The sequence below is a fragment of the Sebastes umbrosus genome, chromosome 10, assembly GCF_015220745.1.
Source record: "Sebastes umbrosus isolate fSebUmb1 chromosome 10, fSebUmb1.pri, whole genome shotgun sequence".
NCBI classification, from domain to species: domain Eukaryota; kingdom Metazoa; phylum Chordata; class Actinopteri; order Perciformes; family Sebastidae; genus Sebastes; species Sebastes umbrosus.
In genome coordinates, this window is record NC_051278.1 from 12103063 (window position 1) to 12119827 (window position 16765).

At 40.9% G+C, this 16765-nt stretch overlaps 1 protein-coding gene across 7 annotated transcripts in view; it reads right to left on the reverse strand.

Annotated features, from left to right (window-relative positions):
- Positions 1-3697: 3697 nt before the first annotated feature.
- The window catches only part of ikzf1 (IKAROS family zinc finger 1 (Ikaros)), a 21771-nt gene continuing 8703 nt past the window's right edge, over positions 3698-16765 (reverse strand). For 2 of the 7 annotated variants that reach the window (XM_037783106.1, XM_037783112.1), the window contains exons 4-8: positions 12319-12594; positions 10036-10203; positions 7111-7236; positions 6481-6615; positions 3698-5256 (exon numbers count right to left, since the gene is read on the reverse strand). In XM_037783106.1, the coding sequence (XP_037639034.1) occupies positions 4553-5256; positions 6481-6615; positions 7111-7236; positions 10036-10203; positions 12319-12594 (1409 nt within the window). In that variant the 3' untranslated portion in view covers positions 3698-4552. The remainder of the gene's footprint in view (positions 5257-6480; positions 6616-7110; positions 7237-10035; positions 10204-12318; positions 12595-16765) is intronic. The other 5 variants (XM_037783109.1, XM_037783113.1, XM_037783107.1 and 2 more) reach the window with 4 other exon arrangements.

Sequence of the window (16765 nt, forward strand, 5' to 3'; positions counted from 1 at the left end):
AAAACATATTGGACATTTTGTGGATGTATAATTCATGAGTAGTTTGCAATAAAAGTATTAAAAAATATATATATTTTTGCATGAAAAAGAATTTAAAAGATTAAAATCAAAATAGATGGCAATTCATTTATATCAATGAATTAGTCAATTAATTATTTCAGCTGTTTTCATCAATGTTTTATGTGCAAAAATCTTACTAAAAAATAAGTAATAAGTAACTGTAGTGAGATAAATGTAGTGAAGTAAAAAGTACGATATTTCCCTCTGAAATGTAGCAGAGTAGAAGTACAAAGTAGCAGAAAAGAAAAGACTCAAGTGAAGTTCCTCAAATTTTACTAAAATACAGTACTTGAGTATATGTACTTTTTTTTATGACATTCCACCACTGATTAGACGAAAAGCATGAGCTCCATAGTATTAATAAATACGAGGGCCACTTGCTCTCCTCCACACAGCAGAAACTTGGTAAATCCATTGCCAAGTGGTCAACAGATTCTCGCTGGTCACACACACACTATGCTATGGTGGAGCACCATTATAGATTGTGCACACATGAAATGAAATTCTCATGTAAATTTAATGAAACAATCTTTGAAAATCTGGAAGACCATGAAAAAAGACTTTCATTTATTTTTCATCTTTTTGTCAAGCCCCTGATAAATATTTCAGACATGTGTGGTTGGCCACTGTATTGAAACTTTGTTGAATTAGCCAGCATCGAAAGTCGTCACACACACACACACAACAACCCCCACCCCTCCACCCTGGGCGTCTCCGAACACGGGGACTCCTCACAGCTGGACCTGGACAGATGCACAGAATTCCTCTGGTGCTGCTGGGATCCACAGAGTACGGGCTGAAGACTGCTTAGCCATATGGTGGAAGCTTGTAGCTCCATTTGACTCTGTGGCTGTGCAGCAATAACACACATCACACAGCGTCTATTGAGAAACGCGTGTAATTTTATCGCCTATGCTCGTTAGTCAAACTTTGAATACTGACATTTGAAATCAAGGTAGAAATGTATCAGCTGATGTGTGATGGTGATTTCTCATGTTGAGCCGCCATGTTTCTACAGTAGCCCAGAACGGACAAATCAGACTCGATGTAAGAAGCAGAAATTGCTTGTTAACAGCGACACCTGTGGCCGTAAAGTCAACGAAAGTCAGCATCCTGTTGCTTGCGCTTGTGCTCGCTCTACATAGACATGAACGAGCGTCGCTCAACACAGTGAGGCGACACACGTCAGCTAAAACCACAATACCACTCTATATTTCACCTGCTTGGCAGTAATGTTAGCTGACCAGACGGAGGTCTCTCCATGAATCAATGCTCATCCTAGTGTTGGCTTTTCCTGCCTCAACCTCTAGACCGCGGCCGGAGGGAACAGGGGAGACATCAGAGTTTTGGTCGGAGACGATAACGTTTCTCGCTGCGGAGTCCCGTCACTTCACAAGACACGGAAAACCTCTGTTGGTCTGGAGGAGCTGCAGCAGTTATTTCTGCACAAACGTCCACTGTACATTCACTAGATATTCTCAGAGCTACGAACTCTTCTGCAGTGTGTAGTGTGCACGCATGCACGTGAGAGTGGAATGAAAGAGCGAGAACGAGCGTGCTGTGTGAGTGAAGGCAAGCAGGCAGGCAGAGGAGCAGAGTACAGCAGAGACTTATCTTATCTTACTCTTACAGCAAATTTGCGTTTTCGCGTCAGCCACCGTAGCTCTCCAACACGCTTGGCACACGGGAGAGTCTTCAGCTGGTTGCAATCTCCTCACCTCACCGCCAGATCCTACACACCGGATATTTAAATATGTAGGATCACTTTTTCTTAATTATTTTTCATAATCTGAGCATGGCGGGCAGAGTGACACTTTGCGCAGGAAGTTAGTTTGGTGCGAGTGAGGTAAGAAAAAATGGGGATACAGAGAGAGCGGCACACGGACAAAAAGGAATTTCAGTTAAGGAAACTCGGGATCTTAGTACCACTTTGCATCTCAACAATACAATATAATAGGTGTTTGCTTTTGGCCCGTGGCCCACCATTAAAGCTGAAGTCCATAGAAATGCAGCAAATATGATTAAAAAAAGTTATTTTTATAAAACAGTCATAATATCCTGACAGTAGTGCATGAGACAGGTAATCTGAAAAAAATCCTGTGTCCTCCGGTGCTCCTAATGGCATCTGCAAGATTTCATAGACCGGAGGAAAACAACCAATCAGAGCCGAGCTGGAGCCTTTTTGTTTAGCTGTAAAATGAGAAAGTTTGTCACCCGGCAGCCACGTTGAGATCAGTTGAGGAAATACCAAGCACCGCCCACCAGCCGGAGCAAACTTTCTCATTTTACAGTTAAACAGTACACTACAAGATGTTTATGAACATTTGAGGAGAGAGTTTTTGTCCAATGATGCCAAAAATATTCTGCCTACTGCAGGTTTAAGTTTCAGTTTTGGCCCTCCAGGGGAAGAAGTTTGTGCACCCCTGTCCTATACAGTACTTGATGCCCCACATGTTGAGAAACACTAGTTGAAACAGCGCCCAATTTCACAAAGTCTGCAGTGACTGTTCTATTATGGCCGTCCATTAATGGGACACAGTCATGTGAAGTGTGAAAAACCTTCTTGTTGGATCGCGTTAACAGCACAACCGGTTACGTCTCAGTCTTAAAGGAGTATTTCAGTCAGCTGGCTGAAAGAGGAAGTGAGATTTGGGATCCTGGCAGGGCCAGAGTTGGTTGGCCAGATTATCCCTCTCATGCAAATGCCCTCCCTCCCCTGTTGGGTCCCAGTCAAGCGTGGGGGGCTCAGCGCTGGCCACAGCTGCTTCCCGTTTCTGCTAAATCACACAGCAGCCATCTGGACGAGGCTGTCGACGCACAACGCCGCCGAGCTCCTCATTGCCGGCCCCGACTGAGAATGGCCCTCAGAGCCCCGGCCCCTGCCTTCTGCTCCAGTGCCTGATCCTCTCCGTCCCAGCTCTCTCAAGAGGACCACACTCTTCAGGTCCTGGACACGGCACATGTCCACATGCTGGTGTGTGTCTCCACACTCACACACACCCTTTAGTGTGTGTGTGTGCGCTGCTTATGCTGCTACCATGTATTCCCTTGATGACACAGTTTTAACACGAGGGTCTCTGAGCAGACAAATGCCACTGTGATGTTTCAGCCATGTGTTTGGCATGCGTCATAAATTAAAAGATAATATGAAGGAATGTTTTTAGTTGGAAATTATGGAAGTTTATAACTACAAAAACACCGAAGATTTATATTTGATATAAATGAGCTTTTTGCAAAATCTAGACGATAGTTTGAAACCACACGTGTGTGTGGAGTTGTTTATTTATTCGCCTCTCGCTGTATTTTATTTCAGTGTTTGTGTACTCAAATGCCAGTCATTCACTCTCTCTGGGCTCTTCCTTGACAGCTAAGAGAGAGCAGCATCTTGAATGACATCTAAACTTAATTATTTCAGAAGAGTGTGAAATAAAAAATCTCCATATTTCTTAAGAAGGTAAAACTTTTCATTAACTCCAGGAATCATTTTCATTTTAATGTGGACATTTACATATTCTTTGACAGGTGCAGTAAAGAAAAAACATCCATATGAATATATAAAGATGATCCTGTAGTCATTAAACAACTTCCTCCAGTATAAATTCTGCTTTCTCCACTGAAAAACAAAACACTTCCCCACTCTTTGTGCATATATAAAATATCCTTTATTGATATTTTTGCAAGCATAAAGCTCCTTCAAACCTCAAACGGCTCATTTTGTGAGTGAAACAATTCTTCATCCATCAGATACGAAACAAAAGGCCAGGATAACATTTTTCTTTCAGATAAAATTAAAAACAAATTCCAGCAGCGGTCATGTTTTCACCTCAAACACGTTTAGTACAGTCGGACAGAAAGAGATGCAGCTTTTCTTAACTACTCTACAGACAAACATCGATCACTGTAATAAATACAAAAACAGACAGGCGTGTAGATGTGATATAAATAATATGTAGGTTGATACAAATACAATAAAATCAAGTAAAATGTGGGGTTATGTACATTTGATTGTTTTTATTGATTGTATTTCATTTTTTAAATGAGTTTTCCTGCACTGAAAACAATATTTCAGACACTTCAGTAAATAGCTAAATGAAAGGATGGACATCTTTTTCTATTTTAAATCTAGAAAAAAAGTTGCTGCCTGGTTTACTAAAAAAAAGACACATTTATACATTTTATACACGTGGCAACTGTAGATGTATAATTTAAAAACCTACGTAGGATGTGGCACAGTAACTCTGCTGTGTTGTCTTCACTGAACATTATTTAAAAAAGACAGATGAACTACTCTTCCTGTTGAGCGTGGTGTTCGAAAGGAAAATAAATGTGTGTTTTGTATAGTACATTTATCTGAGTTCAACAAACATGCATACTTTGTATAAAAACACAACTTTCAGACATCAACAGTGTATTTTACATCTTGTATTTCTACGCATTTATTTCATGTCTGCATGTGTGTTTGTCGTATGTACACCTGTGTGTTCTCTGGCGCTCAGTAGCGATGCTCCCCTCGCGTTATGTGCGAGGAGAACTCGTATCGGTCTTGGCTCCGGTGACCGCAGAGGTTGCACTCGAAGGGGTCTCTGAAGCCATGGCAGCCCATGTGAATGGTGTACATGACGTGGTCCAGGAAGAGAACGCGGCAGTGTTCGCACCGGTACGCCCTCACCTGCTCCCCGTCAGCCGTCACCACCTTGAAGCCCTCGGAGGCCATCTCGATGCTGGCCCGAATGGCCTCGTACTGCCTCTGCTGCTCCTCCTTCACCAGAGGCAGCATGCCGTTCCTCACCCCGGATGTGATGTGGTTGGTCAGGTAGATGAGGCCGGAAGTCGCCCCGCCCGGACGGTCCTCGTTGTTGCTCTCGGTGTCTGTGGAGTCCTGGCCGCTGTGACTGGGCGAGCCGTCCTTCTCGCTGGAGGCCGACTTAGAGTTGGAGAGGAGCAGCAGGTTCTCGGCAGCGCTGTCTTTGGCTGACAGGCTCATCCCCGCGTGGCCCTCTGTCGCCTGCTTGTGGAGGGGGAACAGGGAGCTGAGGCCAACATCGGAAGAGGAGGCCGGAGAGGTCTGGACCAGAGGCCGGAGCGACTCGGCGCCCAGGTAGCTGATGGCGCTGTTGATGGCCTGGTCGATGACGTGGGGCTGAATCAGCTCACCTGCTCCTCCGTCGTAGGAGAGGTCTGACAGACGTTTGTCACCTGAGGGTTCCGAGAGAGACAGAAACTTTTTACTTCACTGACACACTTAAACTTTCACCAACATCCTGTGATTTCACCATATTAATACAGAGCCTGCTCCTCTCTCTCCTCCTCTCCTCTTAAATATGACTCACTGTTATTGTATTTCTAGTCTCATACTAGCATTTCCCTGAGCCTCTTTATATTCTGTTTTTCTCCCTCTATTATTATAAAGATTATCATAATCTTAATGTAAAATTAATAGACAGGATTAAACACTCATTCAACATAGGCTTTTCTAACAGTGATTAAACAAATTAAAGGCACAATTCCTGATCAGGCTGAACTGCAAAAAATATACTTTTTTTCTGTTACACTGCATGCATTCTGCAGAACCAAAGTAATTAACACAAACAACCCGTTCTCATTCCTAACTCGTCAAAAGCCGCCGTTTGATCAGTGCTCCTCGGCATCGGAGACCGACACACGGAGGCGCCCTTTAGCAACAGTATGTGACAAACCAGGCTTTCAACTAACTTGGGGGTGGCTCAGTTTGAAAATCAGTGAAGATATCGGTATCATATGAAACTACAAAACCTAAAGAATCCATTGGTACCAACGGGAAGGAGTTTAATAACGCTCCAAACTTATGCTAAATTTTGGAGAAGAAAAACTGTCATGGACATTTTCAAAGGGGTCCCTTGACCTTTGACCTCAAGATATGTGAATGAAAATGGGTTCTATGGGTACCCACGAGTCTCCCCTTAACAGACATGCCCACTTTATGATAATCACATGCAGTTTGGGGCAAGTCATAGTCAAGTCAGCACACTGACACACTGACAGCTGTTGTTGCCTGTTCGGCTTGAGTTCGCCATGTTATGATTTGAGCATATTGTTTTATGCTAAATGCAGTACCTGTGAGGGTTTCTGGACAATGCTTGTCATTGTTTTGTGTTGTTAATCGATTTCCAATAATAAATATATATACACACATTTACATAAAGCAAGCATGTTTCTCCACTGGACACCCAGTCACTGGTCCATCTAAAAGTAACGCAAGAGGGGTACCCCGTGCGTCGATCCCAAAGGGCCACTGACCAACCGGCGGTATTTGACAAGTTGGGAGTGAGAATGTGTTGACATAAACACATTGCAGCTTTCATAGGTGCAGCAGTTACACAAATGGTTCAGCAAAACTAGTGATATTGTATTAACACAGAGGAAGCAGATTTCAGCCCTTACCAACAAACTTCTGTGGCATAGTGCTCTTACGCTTGGCTACATTATTAGCTAGTCTGTCTAGCACCAAGGCTCTGTCAGATCCCGTCTGGCTTAAGTCTTCCCTCTGCTCATTCTGGTTGCTTTCTTCCTTTACTACTGGAAAGCAAGACAGAAAAGTAGATTTCAGAGTCAAAGTAATTTAAGCTTGTCCTGTTTAAAAGTGATGAACTGGCGCCTGATAACACATACATGGTATATTTTTCTCACAGAGCACAGAGCGGACTATTCTGACACATGCGAAGCACTTGGTCTATAAATAGATTATTTGTTCATGCTCACAGATGAGGTATAGATATGTTTCTAGGCTTCGATGCAGAGGTTTACAGCACCCTGCACATTAAATATCTATAGTGTGTTCATATATGGACAAATACTGAACTATGACATGATTGAACTGACTTTTATTATCTCTGAAGTCATTTTAAATAGCTAAAGAACGTCTGCATGTTCAAATGGAAATGACAGTGATCTGATCTGACCTCGGCTTCATGTCACACTGCTGTTCCATGCATAGCGACTCCTGCACTCGGGCTAAAGTAGGTCATCAGATTTGGGTGAAAGTGAAGTGTGTGCGTCTTGTGGGGCACCAACCTGTGTAGATGCTGTTCTGCAGCCCCATGCACTGGAGGTAGTTGTGACAGCGCTCCTTGTGTTCCTCCAGAGAACTGCGCTGCTTGTAGCTCCGTCCACAGTAAGCACACTTGTGGGGTTTTCCAACTGCAGAAAAACAACAACATTAGATCAGTAAACAGAGCAGTGCAGTATTCTATGAGATGGCGTCCATGCTGGGAAGTGAGACGATCCCTCGCGATAAAAAACGCCACTGTGGATACGCACCATTACTCTCCCCCACAGAAACACTGCTCCCAAACTGCCTGAAATGCCTTGCTTGAAGTTGCGCCTTTTCTTCCGTAACGTGGTGATGTCACCAAGTAACACATTTGCATAATACCTGCCTAGCGGCTAGTTTGGCACGCCCTCCAAGAAAGCTAGTTAGAGTGGAGCTGGAGCGGAGTCTGAAGAGTTTGGTTTGGTTGACCGATCACAACAGAGTGGGCCAGCTGACCAATCAGAGCAGACTGGGCCTTTCCGGAGGTGGGCGGGAGCTCAAACAGAGCGTTTCAGACAGAGGATGAAAAGAAGTGCCGCAACACAGCCGGTATGAGAAAAATAAAGCGTTTTTGAACATTAAAGTACGTAAACATGTTCTAGTAGAAACCCAAAATACAAGTATGCACCTGAAAATAAGAACAATAGGTCCTCTTTAAATTAATCTGCTGTTCTTAATGCCCTTTTTGGTAGCTCTTTCCTGGAAAAATACAGGAAGTGATGGATTTTACATTTCCAGTTTGATTGGAATAAATATAAGAAGACAAACTGGGTATTTAGCATGAACAGTGATCAGACAAAGAAAAGAGCACCACCTACAAAGACTCAAGGAAAATCCCTGACAGTACTGCCCATACTGTTTGATTGACAGGTGATCTTTGGGAAATCCAGAGCAAAAACTCTGTGATGAGCACGGCTGAGGTCACTGAGGTCATGTCCTCTGTATTTTTTAGGTGGACTTCGGGAAGCAACTTGGGGGGAGTTTACATCTTATAAATAAATCTTACTCATAGTGGGTATTTTAGGGGAGTTTTTCCTTACCACTGCTGCACCAAGTGTATGCTCATGGGGGATCTCTTGTTTGGTCTCTAAATTATACGGTTAATTAGTTCAGTCTAGACCTGCTCTATATGAAAAGCGTCTTGAGATAACTTCTTTTATGATTTCATGCTATAAAAAAATAAATTGAATTGAATTTATAAGATGATTCCTGTGTAGACTTAATTTAAATTTAACTACTTTTACGCCAACAAAATAAACAAATAAGGCTGCATTCACATCAGATCAGGTGGTGCGACGAAAACGCAAGTCTTCTGGACAGAATCAGCTTTTGGAGAAACGCAACCCGACATCACGCGGCAGTGACAAATCACGTAACCGGCGATCCGGAGCTATACCACCCAGCCACAAGGGAACAAAAGACATTAATCGTCACAGTTAATGGGTCATTAAAGTGACGCTCTCACACGCCTGAGCGCCTGATCTGGTGTGAATGCAGCCTTAAGGATTGACCATTTCCCCACTAGAATTTTATTCCTGGTTCTGTAGAGAAGGGTTTGAAAGTAGATAATAATACACTCACAGATTTGGAAAATAATCTATTGAAATTGTAAACGAACAGCTGAATAAGTTGAATATTGAAAATACAAATAGTAAAAAATAAATCTAATAGCGTCCGGTCAGAGATTTTGGAGGGGAAGGAGGGAGCAATGGGGGGGGCACATGACCTCAGTATTTCTAAAATCCACTTTGGCATAAACCAAAAACTTTCACAGGGTGACATTTTCATTATTACCATGAACTTGGGCACTGTAGTTTATTTTTGGTGTATAATCAATCCCAGAGTCCTGCTGCTGTAGACTTACTAGTGCACCAAATGTGTATTAATCCACGGCTGAATAGTAGTCCCAAACAAATGCACTATTAACTCCAGCTTGAGAAATGTTTGCCCAAACCTACAGCGCCCTACTGTTTAAGGAAATTGCTCAGCCCTTTTTTTTAAAATGAAAGTAGATATTTGTGACCTGTTTTAAAGCCTGTCGTCAGTAGGAATGAAGAGGCTTGGAGCCGAGTGTCACAAACACAGTAGGGAAGTTGGAAAGTACTGAGAGACAGACTGACTGGTTTTGAGCCTTTCATGGGAATTGATGACTAGTTTTTCCTAAGGATAACTCATCACGGGGATCATAATGCTTGCTTTATGTTTTGTCACTTATTGTTGTTAGTTAAGGCAGTTGAACGTTTAAATTGTAGGGCTGCATCGGTTATTTCCATTGTTGATTATTCTGTCGAGTATTTTCTTGATTAGTTGTTTGGTCTTTAAAATGTCAGAAAATGGTGAAAAATGTCAATCAGTGTTTCCCAAAGCCGAAGATGACGTCCTCAGATGTCTTGTTTTGTCCACAACTCATAGATATTCAGTTTACTGTCATAGAGGAGTAAAGAAACCAGAAAATATTCATATTTAAGAAGCTGGAATCAGAGAATTTTTCCTTTTTTTTTTTTTTTTTAAATAATCAAACCGATTAATTGATTATCAAAATAGTTGCTGATTAATTTAACGGTATAATAATCGATTAATCGTTGCATCTCTAGTAAACTGATTTAAGTTGAAACTGCTGTGCAAAAATCATTTTGCATGTTATCCCTTCTCTGTTCTGTTGAACTATTCAGAGCAGGCTTTGTAAGTGTTCTGTTTACACCCAAACATGTCATCAACACATACTTCTGCAAAGCATTTGCAAAAAAAAAAAGTGACACCATATCTACACCCTGTCAACTTCCCCTTATAAAGCACTGAGCTCTCACTGTATACGCCACAGCACATGTCCTGCCTTTTGTAAAGGCTTCCACCTAGCAGTCCTAGAGTTACCATGTTTTCAGTGTGGGTGACCTTTGCACACTCACCCGAGTGGGTACGTAAATGTCCGGTGAGGGCGTCCCTCCTGCGACAGGCGTAGCTGCACATGTGACACTTGAAGGGTTTCTCCCCTGAATGGAGCTTGATGTGACGCAGCAGGTTGCCCTTCTGGGTGAAAGAGGCGCCGCACTGGCTGCACTGGAACGGGCGCTCTCCTGTGGGACAACAACACAACAGACGCACATTACTGTAAAGACGCAGATTAAACACGGAGAAAAAAAAGTATGTTTTAATGGCACCCATTTTTTTTATTATGTACCCTACAAGGGAGTTCATGATTTGTAATGTTTTTCTTGATTGCACCACTCTCCCTAACCTCACTATGTTTGATCCCTCAGCTGACAACAATAAAAGCACAAAGTCTTTGTCTTTTCTACATGGATGAAAAAGCGCCGCTGTAGGAATGTGGGGTCACTGCACTACAAGCGTCCCGAGCGCCCGAACAAGCCGGATGATGGAGCGTCTCCGGGGCGGAGAACGATCCAGCAGCCAGCAGCAGCAGCAGCAGCAGCAGAGTGACACTCTATCTCTCCATGCTCCCCCTGCCCCACCGACTCCTGGCGCTCTGATCGAACAAGAGCCTTTCAGACTCAGCCTGCCAGTTCCGTAATGCACCATTGCCTAGGTCAATTTGATCTGAAAATCTCATTTTTTCCTCTTCTTCGTCTCTAAAATAAGAGCGGCACATCACAATGCAAATTCAGCCTCATTTGAATAAAGCGAAGGAAACACTTTGTGTTGAGAGCCAGTCTTCCTGATCAGCGCTTCTGGAATAAACCAATATCCAGCCTCTCCGAGTGTTGTGGCATTCTGTGAGAACGTTTTAATATGCCTTTTTTTTTCAAAGGCCCCCCATAAAATAAGAGTCACCAGTGAAGCAGCAAAAATATATAAAAAAGGAAATTCATTAAAAATGCATTTCAGGAGCAAAGACTCACCACAGAATATTTTCTATTTAAATAGGAGGCACTTCATTATATCTTTTATTGTACTTTCTTTTGCATTTACATTAGTCTAGTGTTCCTTTCTTCCATTTTGAGTTTCATTAGTTTCTAAAGCTTGACAGTTAAGTGCCTTTTTCAAAAATGTTCCCCACCACTGGTTTGGCTTCATTACAATAGAATATCAATTTTGAAATTTGAAAAACTTTTAATAGCCAGATAATTGTCACTTCATAGAGATCCCATTTAATTGCCGCAGATATCCTGTTTCTCAACTGTGGGCGTGTTTTTTTTTTCTGACCAAGTTCTGCTGCTTTATCGCACAATAATTTGATCAGTTACTGTTGCTTGTCATGTGGTAATTCAGAGTCATTTAGATGAACAATAATGAATGCTAATGGTACGCTCAGAGTCTATTTCACGCACGATAGGAAGGTTTACATGCATAGGATGCCATTACAACTACTACTGAGTATAAGGGTGACTTCAAACATAAGAACAGACTCTAAAGTTTATTTATCACTAATGTTTGTGTGTAGGCAAAGACACTGTGATGCTGCATGTGTTAGTGGGAGACAACTTGTTTCATTTTTAAAGTCTAAAGCAGACGTTCTCAGACTTTACTACAGGGGAGAACATTTTCCAAGGACCCCCTCATAATCATAACACCGATTAAGCATAACGCTTACTACCATTTGTGCTCTTAGATGCCTTTGGAACTATTTGTATTATAATATTTTCAACCTAAATACTTCAGACATGTTTCATAGTGATAAACAGAAACACATTTCAATTTGAATCATGTTAAGATAAGATGAGATCATCCTTTATTAGTCCCGCAGCGGGGAAATTTGCATTGTTAATGAATGTTAATACCATTTGTTTGATTCTATTCAAATTGCATTTGGACTAAACTTGACATCATTTATAGCCTATTTTCCTAGTAATTGATCTTAAAAGCTTGACTGGCATAGTCCTAATAAATCCAGATATTTAAATGTTCTAAAGTGCTTCAACTTTAAAATAATGAACTGATGGCTGTGTGTCACAATCATATCAGAGTTTTTATTGGCCCAAAGCTCACGTTGGTGGGAGTAATGGACACAATATGCTTTGTTTTATCGGTGCAAATGGTCCCCATCTGTAGATATGGACTTTATAATTTATAGCAAATTATTTTACGGACCACAAACTCCACTTTGAGAATCACTGGTCTAAAGAACTGCTCTAAACATGGGCGGGAACCCCTTTCTACCCCTCATCCATCCTCTCATACTAACAGTGAACATGGGTGCAAAGGAAGGGCAAGAAGTATTGCAGGTGGCTTACCAGTGTGGCTTCGCTTGTGCACCATCAACACATTGGGGCCAATGCAAACTATCCCACAGATATCGCACTTGAGCTTCCCGTTGGGCAGCCGGATACCGCCGGCCGAGGAGAAGGCCTTGGCTTCGAGGCTCGGCTGTGAGCCGTTCACCTTGGCCCCCGAGGCATCGACCACGCGCAAGTCTTCCGCGCACTCCTCCTCCTCCTCCTCCACGCCATTCATGTCACAGGCCAGCCCATTCTCCTCATCACTGCGAGCCTCAACTTTAATGTTACAGGCTGGAAAAGAGGGCAAGGGGGGGCCACGGTTTAGAATACGAGCATGGTTCTTTCATGATGTTATATGCTAGAGATGGGCAGTTATCAGTGTGATATTGATACTGTGACATGAGAAGAGATAGAGCTGCTGATTGTGACATTGTGATGTAGCCTTGTGCCTGCTCTGAAAGGCTTCATAATAGTAAAGGGAAGCGATTTGACTGTCCTCACTGCATGAATGAATGTTTCTAAGAGATGTTTGGTCATTATATCCACTTTACCTCACTGATTTGTTCTCTATTTTTGCCTTATATAAGCCTCTTTTACATTTCATTTTAGGTTCTCTGTCCTGCTGCATAAAAACCCAGTGCAGAAATGGTAACTTTGACCGACAGGTGAAGTCTGTCATACAATCGTGCATCGCTGCAACTTCATATCTCAAAAATGTGATCTTTTTTTATCTTCTAAGAATCTATTAACTGTCATAGACGCTTTCACTACATCCCGTGTAAACTACTGTAACTCACTGTCTTCCTGTCACACCCAACACAACCTCTCCAAACTTCAACTAGTTCAAAATGCTGCAGCAAGACTACTCACAAAATCCAACAGAAGAGTTCACATAACACCTGTTTTAGCATCTCTACACTGGTTACCTTTACGTTTTAGAATTAAAATTTTAATGATTGCTTTTAAAGCACGGTTGGGGTTAGCTCCTGATTATATCACTGACCTACTAACCACTTACGCGCCTGAATGCAGCCTGAGATCCTCCGGCAGAGGTCTCTTAGTTATTCCTATAGGTCAAGGCTAAAGCCAGAGGAGACTTTGGAGTCAGGGCCTTTTAAAAAGACTCTTAATCGGTTATTTTTCTGCTATTATTCTACTTGTTGTTACTGTGTTTTAGTACTTCATACCTTGCTTGTCATTTTTACTGTATTATCTCTATTTTTATTTATTATTACCGTTAATTTCTTTTGTTTTTTATGTCTTTGTAAAGCACTTAGTAACTTGTTTTTTGCTATATAAATAAAGTTTTTATTATTATTATTATTATCATTTCGTTTGGTATGTCTTTTCTTCATTCTTGTTATTATTCTTGTTATTCTTAATCTCGTAATTTTAATTGTTTTTATTTTATACTTTTTTCATAATTTACCTGACAGATTGTAATTGTTATATTATTCCTTGTCGTATTGTTTGGCTGTTTTTTCCCCTCTGAATGAGTCACATCACATTATGTGTTACATTGCTTTTGTTACTTGTTGAAATAAATTAAATACTTGCTCATTTTATAAAGACTATGTCGATGAACTAAAGCCATGAAACTATAAATGTTGTGTATTGGCGAGAATCTGGCAATACGTATCATGATACAGGGGTTAACGATTTAATATATTGTGATTTTTAAAATCTAATTTCAAGAAAACGGTCATAGTGTGAAGACCACATCACCATATGTATAAAATCTGAGTAAAAATTGTACTTTTTTATGTAATCAGAACATTAGAATCTGCATTTGCATTTATCACAGTCCCTGTAACATCCAACATTTGCAAATTAAATAAAGTACTGACTGAGTTAATCTTTCCATGTACACTATTAATTAAAAATCGATACAGTGATATTGAGAATCACAGTATCACAAAACATAATATCGCAATATTCAATATTTTCTTACACCCCTAATGAAACTGAACTTTAATCTGGCTTTATTGCGGTCATAAAGTTTCTGTTCATTCCCTCGTTCCTCTCTCAGGATAGACACTACTGCAACCGCACTATAATACAACTAGAGCAACAACGGTTTTGCAAGGGCAGACCTCATTTACTGCACAATGCAACATTCTCATGTTTACCGGGATGCTGCATCAAAAACTTCCCCCTCTTACTTCAGGCATTTTTTTTTTTGTGAATTCAGCGTGAGAAAAAAATCAACAAACATCAGATAAGATCCACCCACAGCCCACTCATCTAAACTGTAGACTATACTGCTTATTTATTTATATGTATTTTATAATTTGCAGGTGGATAGCGTGTTTTCTTGTTTGAGGATGTCAGTGATGAAGAAACACATAGATCATCTCACACCATCACACTTTGGTGAAACAAATGACAGCAAGATAAACAGGAAACAGAGACACAGGAAGCAGTGTGAAACTAGGGACGACGGCGGCGTCTATCAGAGCAACGGAGTGCGATGAACACACGCAGCAGGCACACATGAGACAAACCCGCATTTGGCCTTTTCACTATTTAGAGGGCTCTTAATCTGTCTGATTCAGGCTTACAGAAAGTAAATGCTGCACGATTGTTGAATGCCAACTATTATTTATACGATACTATATATATCTGTACTTGATGCCTGGCGTTCCCAAAGTGATCAGAAAAGAGAAGTGAACTACCAGCTCCTTCTTTTCCCACCAGAGATCTTTAGAAACATTTCAGAGAACTGACGGATCTTGCAAGTCCCACAGCTACGAGCCTGTGGTTTTGCATGTCACAGTGGCAGCCTGATTTCCCCATGCCTCTACCTCTGTTTGTACAACTGAAGAGGAAGAAGTGGAAATCATGAAATATAGGAATCTATGGAAAAGGGGAAGCTTCAGAAAGAGGGCCTGTCTAACTGAAATACCAAGAATTATGGAGAAGTGACAGAAAGGGAAGCACGGGAAGGGAATTGTAAAACAGCCTGTAACTGAAACATGTTTCCTTTTCACCGAGAGCCACCAAAGTACATCATATCTACCAATAGAGAGCAAGAGGTGGAGCGAAATTTGAGAACTAACAGCGTAGGATGATGATCGAATGAATGATGAGTCTGATCGTCCATCTCCACACAACGTTTTTTTTTTTTTTAAATTTGCTGTTGCATGACAAACAATCTGCTCATCTGTTCGACTGATGACATTTTTTTGGACAAACTCTCTTGTCTTTTTGCTGAGCAGATGAGATAAGAGAGACACCAGCCGTGCACGCAAAGGGAAGGAAAGGCTTCCCTGTTTATAAATACAAAATGGTGCTCGAGTTCTATTAAAGTGCAAAAGCTGATGCTGATTTATGATATTATCCAATACCTTTCCATAATTATTTCAACCCTTCATCCATTACTTTTAGTTATTTCACTTTTTATCCATTACCTTAACTATTTTAATAATTTATCCATTATTTTATTTCAACTGTTTGTCCATTACATTTAGCTAACTATTTCAACTTTGTATCCATTACTTTTAGCTAATTATTTTAACAATTTATTTATTACTTTAAACTAACTATTTCAACTGTAAATCCATTAGTTTAAGCTAATTATTTCAATTGTGTATCCATTACTTTAAACTATCTAACAATTTATCCATTACTTTTAGCTAACTATTTCAACTGTCCATTACATCTAACTGTTTGAACGTCTCTGCTCGCTCGCTCATTACACTACTATAACATTACATTACTCTCAACGAGTGGTGTTCATGTCACTCAATGTGGCAATGTGATTTTTTTTAAATCACATTGTAATTTTTATTTTTTCAAATTACTTTAGCTTTTCCACAATCTTTCCACATTGCTCCATGTAACAGCCGAAGTGCTCACTGGGGTACATACGTCCCTGGTTGGAAATCGCTCACTTAAGACAATGTTTACACCTTTTGTGATGTGCAGTCAGGTTATGCATGTGTCCTACTCACATTTCCGGCAGCGAAAGAGAATACAAGCACTCAGAGTCATATTTTTTGGAGACTTTATGTTGCAAACGTTGCAAAACCATGCGTATGAATTTCTTACTTGAACCACCAAGGTGTTTCAGTCAGGCATAAGCACTGTAACGGTGACGTAATGAGGGACTTTTTTAGGGGCGAGTGATTGTACCATTTGCATATCAAAGAGCTCGAAAGCAAAACTCGATAAGTGGCTACACCACTTTAACCCTCCTAATTTAATTTATGGTTTAAGCCACATAACCTGTGGCTGTCACCATTTTCTTGGTGACAAAGTACTTTACTAATGCCAACCGGGAGTTGTAAAATAATGTACCAATAAAAAGGCTTAATCAGACTATTCCTTTGCTCAGTATTGGCAAGAGAGATATTTCTCTGCACATGAAAATGTAGCTATGGATACAAGAATAACTCCTCAATATAAAAAAGGTGTTTGTTTATTCTCACGTATTTCAGAATTGTTGGAACAATGAACTAAA